General features: G+C 42.3%; 2 protein-coding genes across 2 annotated transcripts; one reads left to right on the top strand and one right to left on the bottom strand.

Annotated features, from left to right (window-relative positions):
- The first annotated feature begins 1,661 nt into the window (after nt 1-1,661).
- Nucleotides 1,662-6,853, top strand: bzw1a (basic leucine zipper and W2 domains 1a). The gene is made up of 12 exons (XM_086120726.1): nt 1,662-1,798; nt 2,434-2,506; nt 2,580-2,756; nt 2,831-2,925; nt 3,549-3,614; nt 3,798-3,933; nt 4,008-4,117; nt 4,188-4,358; nt 4,439-4,585; nt 4,670-4,808; nt 5,626-5,748; nt 6,205-6,853. Exons 2-12 carry the CDS (start codon nt 2,443-2,445, stop codon nt 6,234-6,236), a joined length of 1,260 nt encoding a protein of 419 aa, XP_085976852.1. The 5' UTR covers nt 1,662-1,798; nt 2,434-2,442; the 3' UTR covers nt 6,237-6,853.
- A 112-nt stretch (nt 6,854-6,965) lies between these two features.
- Nucleotides 6,966-9,536, bottom strand: LOC147211036 (transcription factor 15). Its single transcript, XM_086120739.1, has 2 exons — nt 9,045-9,536; nt 6,966-7,499 (listed from the first exon to the last, which is right to left on the bottom strand). Exons 1-2 carry the CDS (start codon nt 9,534-9,536, stop codon nt 7,461-7,463), a joined length of 531 nt encoding a protein of 176 aa, XP_085976865.1. The 3' UTR covers nt 6,966-7,460.
- Between the last annotated feature and the right edge of the window lie 4,367 nt (nt 9,537-13,903).

Genomic DNA, 13,903 nt, shown 5'->3' with positions numbered 1-13,903 from the left:
CTCAAAATGAACAACGTAGCAGAAATAGTCTCGAGCTTTGCGGTCTCGCTTGTCCTTGAAAACATCCCACCAGTTTCTTGTATTATAACTTGTTCTTGACTCTCAAAGAAATGCGACAAATACACAGCGTTTACATAGCCTACGGTAAGCCTTTGTGTACATTTGCTGTAACCTCCAAACTGGTGGATGATGATAGGTGTCATGATGATACGAGGCACAAGCCCAATTTTACATGTGACATTTCACCTTATCCTTCGGGGCTGTCTTTTCCATCCAAACCCAAACTTAATAACTTTATGTATGAAACAGAGGCACCCTAAGCACCCCTCAGAGCACAATAATATTAATGACCGAATGCATTTTCTAGAGGCTGAATGAAAAATCGTGGAATGATGTGGAATGATACTGAAACACATGAAATAACATACAATGACCTGAAATTATCTGAACTTGTTCAAGTTAGAATGGCCATTAATATCTGTGGAGACTGGAGGGTGAATACCATTATGGAGAATCCGTTGGAACGGTTTGAATCGGTCAAAAAATGTAGACCTGAGAGGAAAAAAACAAACCAAAAAACTCAACTTCGGGCGTTTATTTTCAAATTGTGAAAAAGGAATTGTGGGACGGATACGTTGAACAGTTTAAAGTTAGAATGGTTTGAATCACTCAAAACATATACAAATTAAAGGAGGAAAATAAAGAAAATCATAATTTGGGGCTTTTATTTTGAAAAATAATTGCGGAATAGATAAGATAAATAGTCATGTTGAACACTTTGTATCTGTGGAAAAAAATGTAGAAATTAGACGGGAAAACAAAAGAATTATAATTTTTCTCTTTTTAAATTTTGAAAAAAATTGCAGTAGCGATAAACTGAACAGTTCAAAGGTGGAACGGCTTGAATCAGTCAAACAAAGTAGAAATTAGAGGGAAAAACCAAATAGGTATTCATAAATGACATTTTGGGACCATTTGAAAATCATTATCAAGGTTAATTAAATGAGCTGAATTATTTACATTTCAAATAGGAACGATTTGAATCTGTTTAAATTGAGTGTGACATTGGAAATTAATAGTGCATTTTTGGTGAAAAAAATTCAAACTTGAATTCTTGAAATTATAAAAAAACAGTAGCCTTGAATAGCATCAATCTGTTGATTGTGTTGAAATTGGGATGGTGTGACTGAGTGAATGTATGTGAAAAATAGAAGTGGTAAATGCAGAATGTGATTGGGGGGGGGGGCTCGAAATTTATGAATGATACTGGGAAAAATGTGAAATTTTTACTATATGTGAAAGTTTAAAATGTTGAAAATTCTTCCCAAGGTGATTTGAAGGATCTAAATGTTTGGAACTTCAAATGGGATGTAAATGTGTAACATTGAATGTTTTGGTTAAAAGAGAAAAATGCAAACCATGAATTTTTGGAATAAATTGAAGTTGGAATGGTGAGACTTAGTCGGAAAATGTGGAAGGAGTAGCACGTCAAGACAGTGCGAGGAATAAAATATAATGTGCAAAAATAACAGTCTAAAATAAAGTTGAAATTCTAGAATAACAGCTGTAAGGCCTCAACATTCACGCAAAAATACAGTAATTACAGGTAGACCCAAATATTTCTTTCTTCTTTTTTTTTTTCCTTCAAAGCGGAAGTGAATGTTACAAGCGCATGCGCAGAGGGTGGAACCTGCGGAAGTCCTGACGTTGAGGTCTTTTTGTTTGGGGCTCTCTAACATTCGCGACACTCCGTTCGAGTCCTCTGGTTCATAACCGTTTTTTATCTGCATTCATTTCGGTGAGTAGTCGAATGGGTATTGACTTTGATTTGTGTCCACGTCATCAGATAATTAAAGACGACACGGAATGTGATCCGATTGCGTTAAAATAAATCGTAGTTACACGTTCGCGTTGCCGTCATGGGCTACGTTCGAAGGCTCGTTACGCTAAATTAGCCAAATTTACGGATTTTCACCCCTTCGATGGTACGTTGCAAAGATTGCCAGGTGACACTTGGCCGACATTTTTTCACGTGAAAGGGCTCCCTAAAATAAATGTCGTTACAAGAAATCGGTCCGCCGTCAGTTTAGTAGTTCAGATTAACCAGGTCGTTGTTGGGCCCAGCTAACCTGTGCTAGCTCAGCGCATGGTAAGGCCCTCGGGGAGCTAAGGCTAACAGCTAAAGCCATATCTTGTCCGCTCAAGCCAGGTGTTTTTCATTTCAGCCGTGTATGACACGTTCAATTTCTTTTCCTTTATTCATGCCACACTTTCGATGTAGCTGCGTGGAATGTCTTAGTCTTTGTTCGCTGTTGGTGACATTTAAATGTGCGGTTAACTAGATTGAAAGTAGTTGGTCACAGCGCACCCGGAAATAACACTTGTGCACTCTACGTTGTCAACCTCCTTAAACCCGGTCTCGTCTTTTGCAAGGTGTCTTTTATGAATAATTTAAAGCAGCAAAAGCCGACGCTTACAGGCCAGCGTTTCAAAACTAGGAAAAGAGGTTGGTGAAACTTTTGTATGATCTCCTTGGATTTTTTTTCGCGTTCTCACAATTGCACGCTCTCCCTCTTCAGATGAAAAGGAGAGGTTTGACCCTACTCAGTTTCAAGAAAGTATCGTACAAGGCTTGAATCAAACTGGCACTGACTTGGAGGCGGTTGCGAAGTTCCTTGATGCCTCTGGCGCCAAGCTTGACTACCGCCGCTATGCTGAGACACTCTTTGACATCCTGGTGGCCGGTGGAATGCTGGGTACGTTGTGTGGAATTGCCGTGAACAATCCTTTTATTGAACTGATGTCTGATTGTCTTTGCGTTCTCATGCAGCCCCAGGTGGGACTTTGTCTGACGACATGACCCGCACAGAGTTTTGCCTCTTTACGGCACAAGAAGACCTGGAGACAATGCAAGCATATGCTCAGGTAGGTAGGAAGTTTAGATACGAACCTGTAGGTAGGGGTGGACATCTTTCAATTAGTCTCTGTAAACATTCAGGCAAATTTAAAATTAATTATAAGTAAGTTATGGTGGGGATTATGTGGAACTATTCCAAATTGGATTCAGAAAGGTTGAACGAGGGCAACTGGACCGGTTTGTTGAAGACATCTTAACTTTTAATCGAAAAGGCCTTTTTAGTGTAAACATGGTCAGTGTGGAATCACCCTATTTATGTCTCTGGTGGGTGTGTTCCCGTGGTATGTTTTCTTTTTGTGTGGTTGGTAAAAAATCATTCTGCATGCTATTTGGTCATTTGCCTGCCGAGTGGAAAAACAGCTTGTTCGCAGATTCTACCTATGATTTCCGATTTGTAACATAAACACTATATTGGCCAAGCAACGAGAAAGCTAACTTGGTCAGGTTTATGCTACAACAACCTTCTAATGATATGTAAAGTTCCCTATTGAGCACCAACCTGCAATTATTGAGAATTCCTGATTTCATCCTGTGGAAAGTTTTCACCTTTGAAACTTCCAGAAAATGTGCAACCCTACGACCTGTTGATTGGCACGTACTTGAAATGTTCTCCAAAATATTTCTCCCCCAGGTTTTTAACAAGCTGATCAGGCGTTACAAGTACCTGGAGAAGGGTTTTGAGGAGGAAATCAAGAAGGTGAGCACATTTATTTTGAAGATCTGAGTTGGTAGTGAATACATGTCGTGAACGGTGGATGGTATGGGTTGGACAAATGAGCATGACTGAGACTACAGCACCCCGCAGTGTCTCATTTTGCTAAAGGACAACTGCACGCAAATTGCAGATGACTCTGTAACCATCATGTTATTGTGTGCACAGTTGCTGCTGTTTCTAAAAGGGTTCACCGAGTCTGAGCGCAACAAGCTGGCCATGCTGACTGGCATTCTGCTGGCCAACGGCAACATATCAGCCTCCATCCTCAGCAGCCTCTATAACGAAAACCTTGTGAAAGAGGGTAAGGGGCACGTGTGTCGTGTTGAGTGTATGTGGGTAGAACTGTCCTCGTCACCACCGCACTTTTCTGTTTAGGAGTGTCTGCTGCCTTTGCCGTCAAGTTGTTCAAGTCGTGGATCAATGAGAAAGACATCAACTCAGTAGCTGGCAGCCTCCGCAAAGTGGGCATGGACAACAGACTGATGGTAAAAGATTTCGTGAGGCCAAGAATTTCCCCACGCTGCGTTTTCTGACACTGCTGCCTCTTCCCTACAGGAACTTTTTCCTGCCAACAAGCGGAGCTGCGAGCATTTTTCTAAGTACTTTACAGACGCTGGGCTGAAGGAGCTGTCCGACTTCGCCCGCAACCAGCAATCCATCGGTGCCCGCAAGGAGCTGCAGAAGGAGCTCCAGGAGCAAATGTCCCGCGGAGACCCACTCAAAGAGGCAAGGCAACCTAGCTGGGAGCGACACGCCTTTTCTGTTTGTTCCCCAGGATCAGCTTTAATGGTCTCCTGCTCCCACAGATCATTGCGTTCACCAGGGAGGAGATGAAAAAGGCCAACCTCTCTGAGCAGGCCATGATCAGCATCATTTGGACTTGTGTGATGAGCTCTGTGGAGTGGAATAAAAAGGAAGAGCTGGTGACCGAACAAGCCATCAAACACTTGAAGGTTTGTTCACTTCCCCTGTGCATTTGTGGCCTCGCGCCTGTTCAGCAGGACAGACGTGACGTGATTTTTCTTTCCCCCCAACAGCAATATAGCCCTCTGCTGAAGTCCTTCACCTCCCAGGGTCTTTCTGAGCTCAGTCTGCTGCTAAAGATCCAGGAGTACTGCTACGATAACATCCACTTCATGAAGGCCTTTCAGAAGATCGTGGTGCTCCTCTATAAAGGTCTGCCGCATGCACAACCTCTGCCACTCAACTGTCATGCAATGTGTGGTTCGGACACAGTTGGATGGCCGACCATCTGCAGATAGATTTGGTGTGATGTGAAATGTAAATTGCTTGCCTGCCCCAGAAAAAAAAGGAAAATCACTTTTTTTTAATTTGCTGAAAATTCACTTATTGAATTAGTGTGTTGTTATTGATTAGAAGGTTTGTGTACGTCACTGTTGCCAGCAATACCCATTAGTGGACGGCTTCCTCGACCCCCCCAACAAGGAACACTTTCATAGTTAATGGGGAAACGCTATTTGTGAAGCAATACAAATGTAACACACCTCACACAATTGAAGTGTCCAGTCAAGTCCAAAGATTTGCTCTCAAGCTTTTGACAACACTTGAGATTGGTTGATAATTTGTAAAAATAAGACCATGTGGAAACTGACAAATGTTCATAAAATTAGTTTGAGACAAAATCCGATATTTACTTTTTACTTGAAAATGAAGCGTGGAGAGCTGCTGCCAGAATGCCCAAGTTCAGTCAATGAATGAGGCTGTCGTTAGCCAAAAGCTCTCAAATATCTACTCTCTGCTTTCGTCTCACCCGTTTCCGCTTTAAATGGCTACAGTGGCCAACGGCTGATGCGTTTTCTTTGACGTGGCGTCTCAACACGACCACGGGAACATTTCTGTGGCAAGGGGAATATTTAAGGGAGATTGTCCAGTTGATTCTCATCGGTTGGTGCGCAGTGGCCTTTAAGGCCTTTTGTTGCCTACAGCAACTAGCAGCCATAGTGATTTTCCCTCCCCTTTTCCTCTTCCTCAGCGGATGTATTGAGCGAAGAGGCCATCTTGAAGTGGTACTCTGAAGCCCACCTTGCCAAGGGGAAGAGCGTCTTCCTCGAGCAGATGAAAAAGTTTGTGGAGTGGTTGAAGAACGCAGAAGAAGGTGAGAATGCAAAGTGACACTGAAGCCAGTACAGAGGAGACTTTTTGTCCAGCAGAGGAAAATAATGTCACAGATTTATATACTGCTGAGATCACTTCTAACGTGAGCAAAAAAAAACCATAATTGTCATTTGTATGCTGTTTTTTTAGCACGTTATGTACCAGAACAATACTTGAAAAATAACGTTAATGATTGTGATTGTAATTTTTAAGCGCAATGCTGTCTTGGGTTAGAACCAAAAATGAAGTTATTTAATCTGTAATGTATTTTAAAAAAATTTTTATTATCAGCCGATTAATCACTCGGCCTAATCTGTATTTTTTCTTTCTGCCAAGTGCCAGCATTGGCCTAAAGAAATTCAAATTGGTCAGGCCCTAGTTTGGAAATTGGTTTATGCTGTGATCAAGTCATTGAAACGTTGACCTTTTAACATTTAATTTTTTCTCTCCCCTGCAGAGTCTGAATCGGATGAAGAGGAAGCGGACTGAAAACCTCAGACGCCAGATGAGCTTTCCCACCCCAGACCCCCCTCACGTACCACCACTTTTTTTTTTTTAATGAGTAGAAAAGGGATTGGTAGAATGTCAATGCCCTTCTGACTTTTCTACCTCCTGGTATTGTTCCCTCACAACCTGCACATGTTATTTTAGAACCTTTTTTAAAGGGCTCGGTCCTCGTTTGTAACTGTTGGTGTCCTCTTCACTTCCCACTCTTGTAGTGCCCTCTAATTTGGACAGCAAACATTCCGTATGATCTTGTGGCCTCTGCTCACTCTGGCCTTTACTCGGAGTTCACATCAATTTACCACAAGACTGTGAGGCCAACTGACAATTTTTTGCCAAAGTTTTTTTTCCTTGTCTTTTGTTTTCATTTCTTTAACATCCCTTCACTTAAAACTCGGCCCAAATCATTTTGGCTCATTCTCACTCAAACTCCGCCTTCCTTTTGTAACCCCCCCCCCCCCCCACCCCGTGTGTTGTGGTTAGTCCGTTGAAAGACACGCCCTATATATTGCCTCGCCAGCAATCAGATTATTGGTTTCTACTTTCTTTAATCTGATGTAAACCAATTGACTTTTTTATGGAAATAAAGCTTATGAAATGATCATGCGTGTTTTTAGTTGACCAAGGGAGCATTCCGACGGATACGCGCACCACTGATGTGAGGAAAAGGTTTTCCCTGCATGCAACATGCCAGCTGAATGATGACGCTTTTTTTTATGGTACAAAAATATTTATTTTTCCAGAAGATGATTTGATGTGCAAAGGTATCGAGCCACACAAATACAGTAATGTTACACATTTGATGTTGAGGTAAACATGTTTGAGGTAGTGCAACATTGCTTCAGAGGGTTATATATTTGTGTTGTAAATACAGTATGCACAATTTCTAAACACCTTGTACAAAAGGGCCGTGTGCATCGTTAAGAGTGATGTTTTGTGCAAAAAGCAACATTGTAAGTATTTGATCAAGGTCTACTTCCTGTAGTAATAGCTACGGCGGGGTTGTTGGGACCAAAATAGTGCAACCTTACACATGGGCTCAGGTTGCAGCTCAACCAAAACACAGGTTGCTTCACAGGCACAAATGATGGCAACAGAAAGTGCTTTTCGGTGTCCATTTTCTTTTTCCCTAACTTTTAAACTAAGAATAAATATTTTAAATATGTACAAATGTAAACTTGCACGACCGCTCCATGTGGGTCCGAGGCCTTAAGCTTTAGTTGAACGCTTGCTGCCATCTTTGAGCTGCTGAGAAAAAAAAAAAAAGGCATTTGTAATGAAGTGAAAAGCACACAACTTCAGTTGCATGTTAAAAGAATAGGTTGTTCCCAACAAACATTTACTTGTCCACTTTTGTCAAATGTCAGCTTTTAACTGCATTTTATTGCTACAGGATGAAATTGTGCAGACTGAGAAAATTCACGTAACAGTTAAAATACTGTTACGTGAAATTTAACATTTATTCGCTGAATTAGAAAACGTCTACTTTTTACTCTTGTCATTATAGGCTTGTTACTTTTTTTCCAACCTGCGTAGATATGACATAGAAAAAAAGCTGTAACTTGACAGAAGGAACACGAATTGTGTTTGAGACTTGAATGAGGTCTTGTGAAAAAGGATAACAGCGACATCAAAGGTCCTGACCAATCATTACACAATCAGAGATGCAAGATATTCCCCGTTTATGACCTTATTTAAGAAAATTATTTTGACAGTGCCACCAACATCAACTTAATGGATGTGTTTAATTCCAGCCTACAATCCACTATTTTATGCCATAGGGTCTATGATTGCAGCACCATCGGGAAACTTCGTTCAGTCTTGCTTTTCTGTCATTGACTAACAGCTTCACACAAGTGCAAGGAGGAGGAATAAAACACTCCATTTCCGGTATGCTAAATGGCAAAGTATAAGGGAGTTATTGGGTATTTAAATTAGAAAAAATATACTGCAGGTTTTTTTTCTACTGTTTGAATTATGTATATTTTATGTACAGCACATTGTTAAAGCTGTGGTTAGTGCTATAATGGACACCTGCACACTGGCAAAAAGGTGTGTTGCCTTTACTCAGTTTTATGTCATCCAGTGGCTTTTGAAGCAGACATCGACTTAAAATGTATCTGGGTCCAGATTATTTTTTGTGCAACCACTTGATAAAATACAATTGAGTACACTAAACACACATTTATTTCAGTATATATTTGTGGTTTGGCACCTGTTTGCGGATTTTAAAAAATGCACACACACACACTTTTATATGTATATATATATATATATATATATATATATATATATATATATATATATATATATATATATATATATATATATATATATATATATATATATATATATATATATATATATATATATATATATATATATGTGTATGTGTGTGTGTGTGTGTGTTTTCATTATTTTGTTTTTGTGGCTGCAAAGCCAAACCCCGTTTGCACATAAAATGCTTATTGGTAGGATATCCCCGTTTATTCAAAAATGTTTTGAGATTTGAAAAAAAAATTACCCTTGTATTATTTTATGTGTCAATTATAGCGGATTTTCAGGATTCGCGGGCCGTCCCAGTGCCCAGCGAATAGCGGGGTCCACTGCATACGTAAAATGGAGTTGAGAATTGAGTTCCATTTCTGTTATCTGAAATTAAAACTTTTTTTAAACACGTGTATTTCAAGTACAGTAGTCTGTGCGAGAACGCTTGGCCCGTTTGATGAAAATGTATTTCTTTTGTTGGCGCGTTCTTCGAGTTCGGTTAGTTGGTCCATCCACTCGACTGACCTGCTTCCTCTGGTTGCTTAGACAAAAGGTGCAGATGGCCCGCAGCGGCGGCGCGCTACGCTGCGCGGGGCAGTGCACGCCGGCCTGGTGGCGGAGGCACGGCTGCCCGTCGCGGCTTTCCTCCCCCAGCATCAACACGTTAGCAAGGTGGGAGATGTAGCTGCACGCTAGACGCAGCGTCTCCACCTTGGAGAGCTTCCTGTCTGCAGGCTCGGTGGGGATGAGCGTTCGCAGGGTGGTGAAGGCCGTGTTGACGCTGTGCGTCCTGTCACGCTCCCGCGCGTTGGCCGCCTGCCTCTGTTTACTCACACCAGGTAGACGCGCCTCTGTGCCGGTTCTCCGCCGACACCTCCGCCTGACAGGTTCCGGTTCCTTTCCGCGGCGTGGGCTGCAGGCGCCAGTGGACTTCCCATCCGAACCGTCACTCTCGCTTTCCGGGTCGTCTGGGTCCGACGCGAAGCAGTCGGTGCGCTCGCTGTTTGCGGACTTCATCCTGGCAGCCTGACGTGTGAACGCGGTGTGCACATCACTTTATCCACAGGGTGAAAATAGAACCGACTGCCCGAGCAGCTGCTCCTGATCCGGTGACTGAGGGATCCGCTGCGGATCAGCATAGCATTTCTACTGAATGACGGCTGCTTTCTGCGTCGCCAGCCCACGGCAGAGAAGGCAAGACAGGTGGAGGGTGGTGGCGAGGGGGACACCTGTTGTGGTGGGAAGTCACGAAGTGCACATAGACCCACATATGCGATTTGCAGGTATTTTTATGATGACGTTTTACTTCATATCTGATATTTGAAGCTGATTTCTACTCCTTTGTCAACATGGGGCACTGGTCATATGGTAGTACATGCTCCTACCTTAAATTGAGTGAAGGTTCGATTCCCAGTCAGTGCCCAAATACCCAGCCACCTCTGGTCCCATACCAAGAAGGGGAAAAAATGAGAAGAGTGGGTTGCATACAGAAAACGTGAATACAAAGAAGTAAGAAAGAGGAGATGTGAATGTAGCCTCACCACTAATGAGTCTCAGACGAAAGCCACGCCCGTCACCAACATTGCACTGGTGCAATTCTCAAAAATGGCCACTCATAATGGCATCCGATTATGAAAATGTAGTCATAATACTGTATAGCTGCAGAGAACGCATTGGCTATCTCGCTTCAACAAAATAGCAGCGCTATACCCATACCATTACTAAACTAACATTAGTACTGTAAACAAGCGACATTAGCCATGGCTGCTACATTAGTAGAGTGATTTATTCACGATGGCGTGTTACTGTATCACTAAATGTTATATTTTTGGGATTGGTACCATGAATGATGAAAAAATACGTGATTTATGTGCCTGCCAAACAGAAACATAAATTCTCACTGCTTACTGTCCTATCGCGCCGGAAAGTGCCATTGAGTGTCGTAAGTCTAATTGTCCCCCCCCCCCCCCCCCCCAGGTCAGTTTGGAGACAAGTGAGGCAGTGCCACCCCCTGCTGTTCATTCTCTGCACGTGAAGAGTAAAAAGGAAAAGAAATGAATATACTGTACTGTAGTATACTGTATTATGCTCCATTTTAGATTCGTGCTTTATTTTGATTTTCTTTTCACTCCAACAATTTTTAATGATTTCATCATTCTAATAGCAGAATTTCTATTAACTATTCCAACTGTGGGCAAAAAAACCCAACAAAAACATTCATTTAAAAAAATAGTCGTATAACTTTCTTTTTGTCACAAATGAAGAAATATAAATTCAAAGCACAAGGGAAGGCGTGGTTCCACAAAAGCAGAAATAAAATGATAAACAACAAGGAAAGGGCAATTCCAAAATCAATGAAAAACATCACCAGTGATCTTTCACAAAACATAATTTGCGTCTCTATGTTTTTCATTTAATTATTGAACTAATGTTTTGCAGGTAAAGTCTGCAAGCAAGAGATTTGATTCAGCAAAACTTGTTGCGCGATGATGTCAGTTCGGAAAGTGGAGTCAAATTCAATTGAAACATGCAGTCCTTTGTTATGTTAGAAAGGACCTAACATTGTATCTCTTTTTAACCTTACAATGATGTAATCCAACTCATCCTAACCCAAAATTGAAGGGAATGTTGCATAAAGGTGAGGAGATTGGATTTTCTGAAGAGGCCCCAGGCCTCAGCTGGTTGAAGGTGTGTAGGTTTAGGCTACAGTAAATTCATCATAACTAGTACAATTTTTCAGCAAATTTTTGACATGGATTAGTTTGTGAAAAGCAATGCGTCTTTAGTCAGCAAATGTGTCATTCTTTTGCAGCCTCCAAGCTTGTGTATCAAGCTGTGTTCCTTCCTCTGAGTGAACAGTCCAGGTGGACTTGCCATGTCAGTGGTCGCTGTGAGGGAGATCAACACCCCTCCCCTTCGCCACCTTGCATCTTGCCATGTTTGGATGGGATATAAATATCCATAGATGAGTCTCGCCACCTTTTAGCTGATTTGAATCAAATCTGTTGGATGACAGAAAGAAACCATTGATCGGTGCTGAGAAGTTCATATGGTTAGGTGGAAAATTGCACTTATTTCCTTCGTGAATAAAAACACGTCACATCACCGAAAAGCAACAATGTTACTAGAAGATCAATGTCAATGTCAAAATATCCACAAGACAGACAGACCCCTTTCTGAATGTTAAACCGTGGCAATTATCTAAACCCGATTGAGCGCTTACAAATGAGCATTAAAAAAACATTGCTACACGATGGTAAGTGTCTCATTCTGGCAAAACCTGAAATCAAGGCAAACAAACTCTCTGCCACAATGTTGGACATGAAACAAAACCATCTGTACTTGAGACTTGTATCTTTCATTTACAGATCACAACGAATCAACAGGAGGGGCCAACATGATCGCACCCCTGCTTGAACAAGCTTGGCTGAGGTTTACTTTCACCTCTAAATGTGGTGGAGGCTAATTACTTTAATTTTACTCCAGACAAACACATTCAAGCCTGACATCAAAAGAGGAATATCTGAGAAGAAATCAACGTTGGAAAAAAAAAGAAAAGCCCAGAAACAAGTGTTAATGGCACCAGCAACAATCTCCAGAGGGCAGAGTTGAAAACAATCTTCTCTCCATGCACAAAACAACACTAAGATACACGTACAGTACAATACAATGCAAAGGCCAGGCTGGAATTTGGGGGGGGAAAAAAACCAACTCCAGAGGCAAGTCTAAAAAAACCTGGGTCAAAGTTTTAGTGATTGATGTGACAAAGATGAACCTTTACCAGTTATGGTGAGGATCTGCGCTGCTGTTTGCAAAGCATCTTCTGTGAATAAATTAAGAATATGTTTGTTAAAAAAGGCCTTTTTAACATACTTTGTATAATTATATATTAAAAGTTACTTTTCTGCTTGGCTCTCGACGAAGGCGGACGCTTTTTGCTCAGCTCCTGTCCTCCACCCCCACCCTCTCCTTGCTCGCCACTCAGTCTTCGTGCTGTCTTTGTCTAACTCTCCTAGCCTCCTACCGTATTTTCATCCGAAGAACAAACCATGGAATTGGTTGGCTGGTCTCTCGATGCAATTGACAAAAAAATTTCGACGAAAAGAGCAGGCAGTGGGGAGCCTACTTGCCCCTCGGGGACATTTGCTGCCGGATACGCCCTTGATCCACGGAGAAAGTGGAGAACGGTGTGCCTGGCAATACTGTCCGTTGAGGATGTGGAAGACATCTACATTATCGGCCTTCTGATAACAGGTATGCTGCTGTTTGGTGTTAGCAGCTTCCTGTTCTATCGCAAATTTCAACCGACGGGAGCGGCTTTATTGGAAGTGAAGAAGCTGCCGGTCATTCTGGATGGTTTAGCGCGAATGTCCAACACTCAGACTCAAGCGGTGACTGAGCTCAACCGCAATATGGATGCGGTTTTGGAGCGACTCCGTACGATCGACAACAACATGGAGAAGTTGGAATTCGCACTGCGGAAAGAGATTGCGGATTTGGCTGATCGGCGCCAGTGAAGAGATACAGGCCACGGACTCAAGGCTGTCTGAAATTGTTGGCGGCCGTCCCTCCAAAACAACGCTATCTGGACCCTTTCCCCTGGATGGAAGTATGCACGGAAGCTAGTGCCCCCACCATCACCCCCCTCCTTCTCGGCCATGGACTGATAAGCCAGGACTGTCTTCATGAGCAGACCTTGACGAAGCAGCTGCGGCCTGTTCACGCAGACACAACCAGACAATCACACGCGCATACACATCCTCATCCTCACCGCCTTCATCGTTCCTCTTCTTCCCCCGCGACGTGGAATGATCCACGGAGCGCACGGAGGACTGTGCAGCTGGTTGGACGGACCGCGTCGCGGTCACCCCCCTCCCCCTCCCCCCTTCCCATTCATCCTCCCCCCTCATTACATGTTATGTCTTGTGACTTGTTGTAACTGTCATATGCTTATTTATGTGCCAGGGTCTTTTTTTTTATCCTGGATTTAAATAATCCTCAGAAGAGGATAGTTCGAGCGTGGGTTTTTTTTTTTCCCCTCTCCCTACCTTGTGGTTTCCTTTCTGAACTCTGATTGTAAATTTCCCCATTGCGGGACAAATAAAGGATATCTTAATAAATTACATTAAATAAAAAAAGGGATTATTTACTTGATTTTGCATACACATTCTAATGTCTTTTTTTAACCTCATCTACAACTGCGCTGGGCCTCCTGTCATTTTTGAAATTCGCAATGTGTGTGTGGCCGTTAAGCACTACTTTTCCCACCCCTGTTCTAACACATGATAGCAGCAACAAGCTTTTTTTTCCCCATTTATTAAATGTGTCAAAACAAACAAGGAGTTCACCTGGCGGAAAAGGAGTGAAAGATTTTGCCCTGGCTA

The sequence above is a fragment of the Hippocampus guttulatus genome, chromosome 1 (assembly GCF_054856545.1).
Source record: "Hippocampus guttulatus isolate MCC_2025c chromosome 1, RoL_Hgut_1.0, whole genome shotgun sequence".
Lineage (NCBI taxonomy): Eukaryota > Metazoa > Chordata > Actinopteri > Syngnathiformes > Syngnathidae > Hippocampus > Hippocampus guttulatus.
This window is presented reverse-complemented; position numbering and strand designations above follow the sequence as displayed.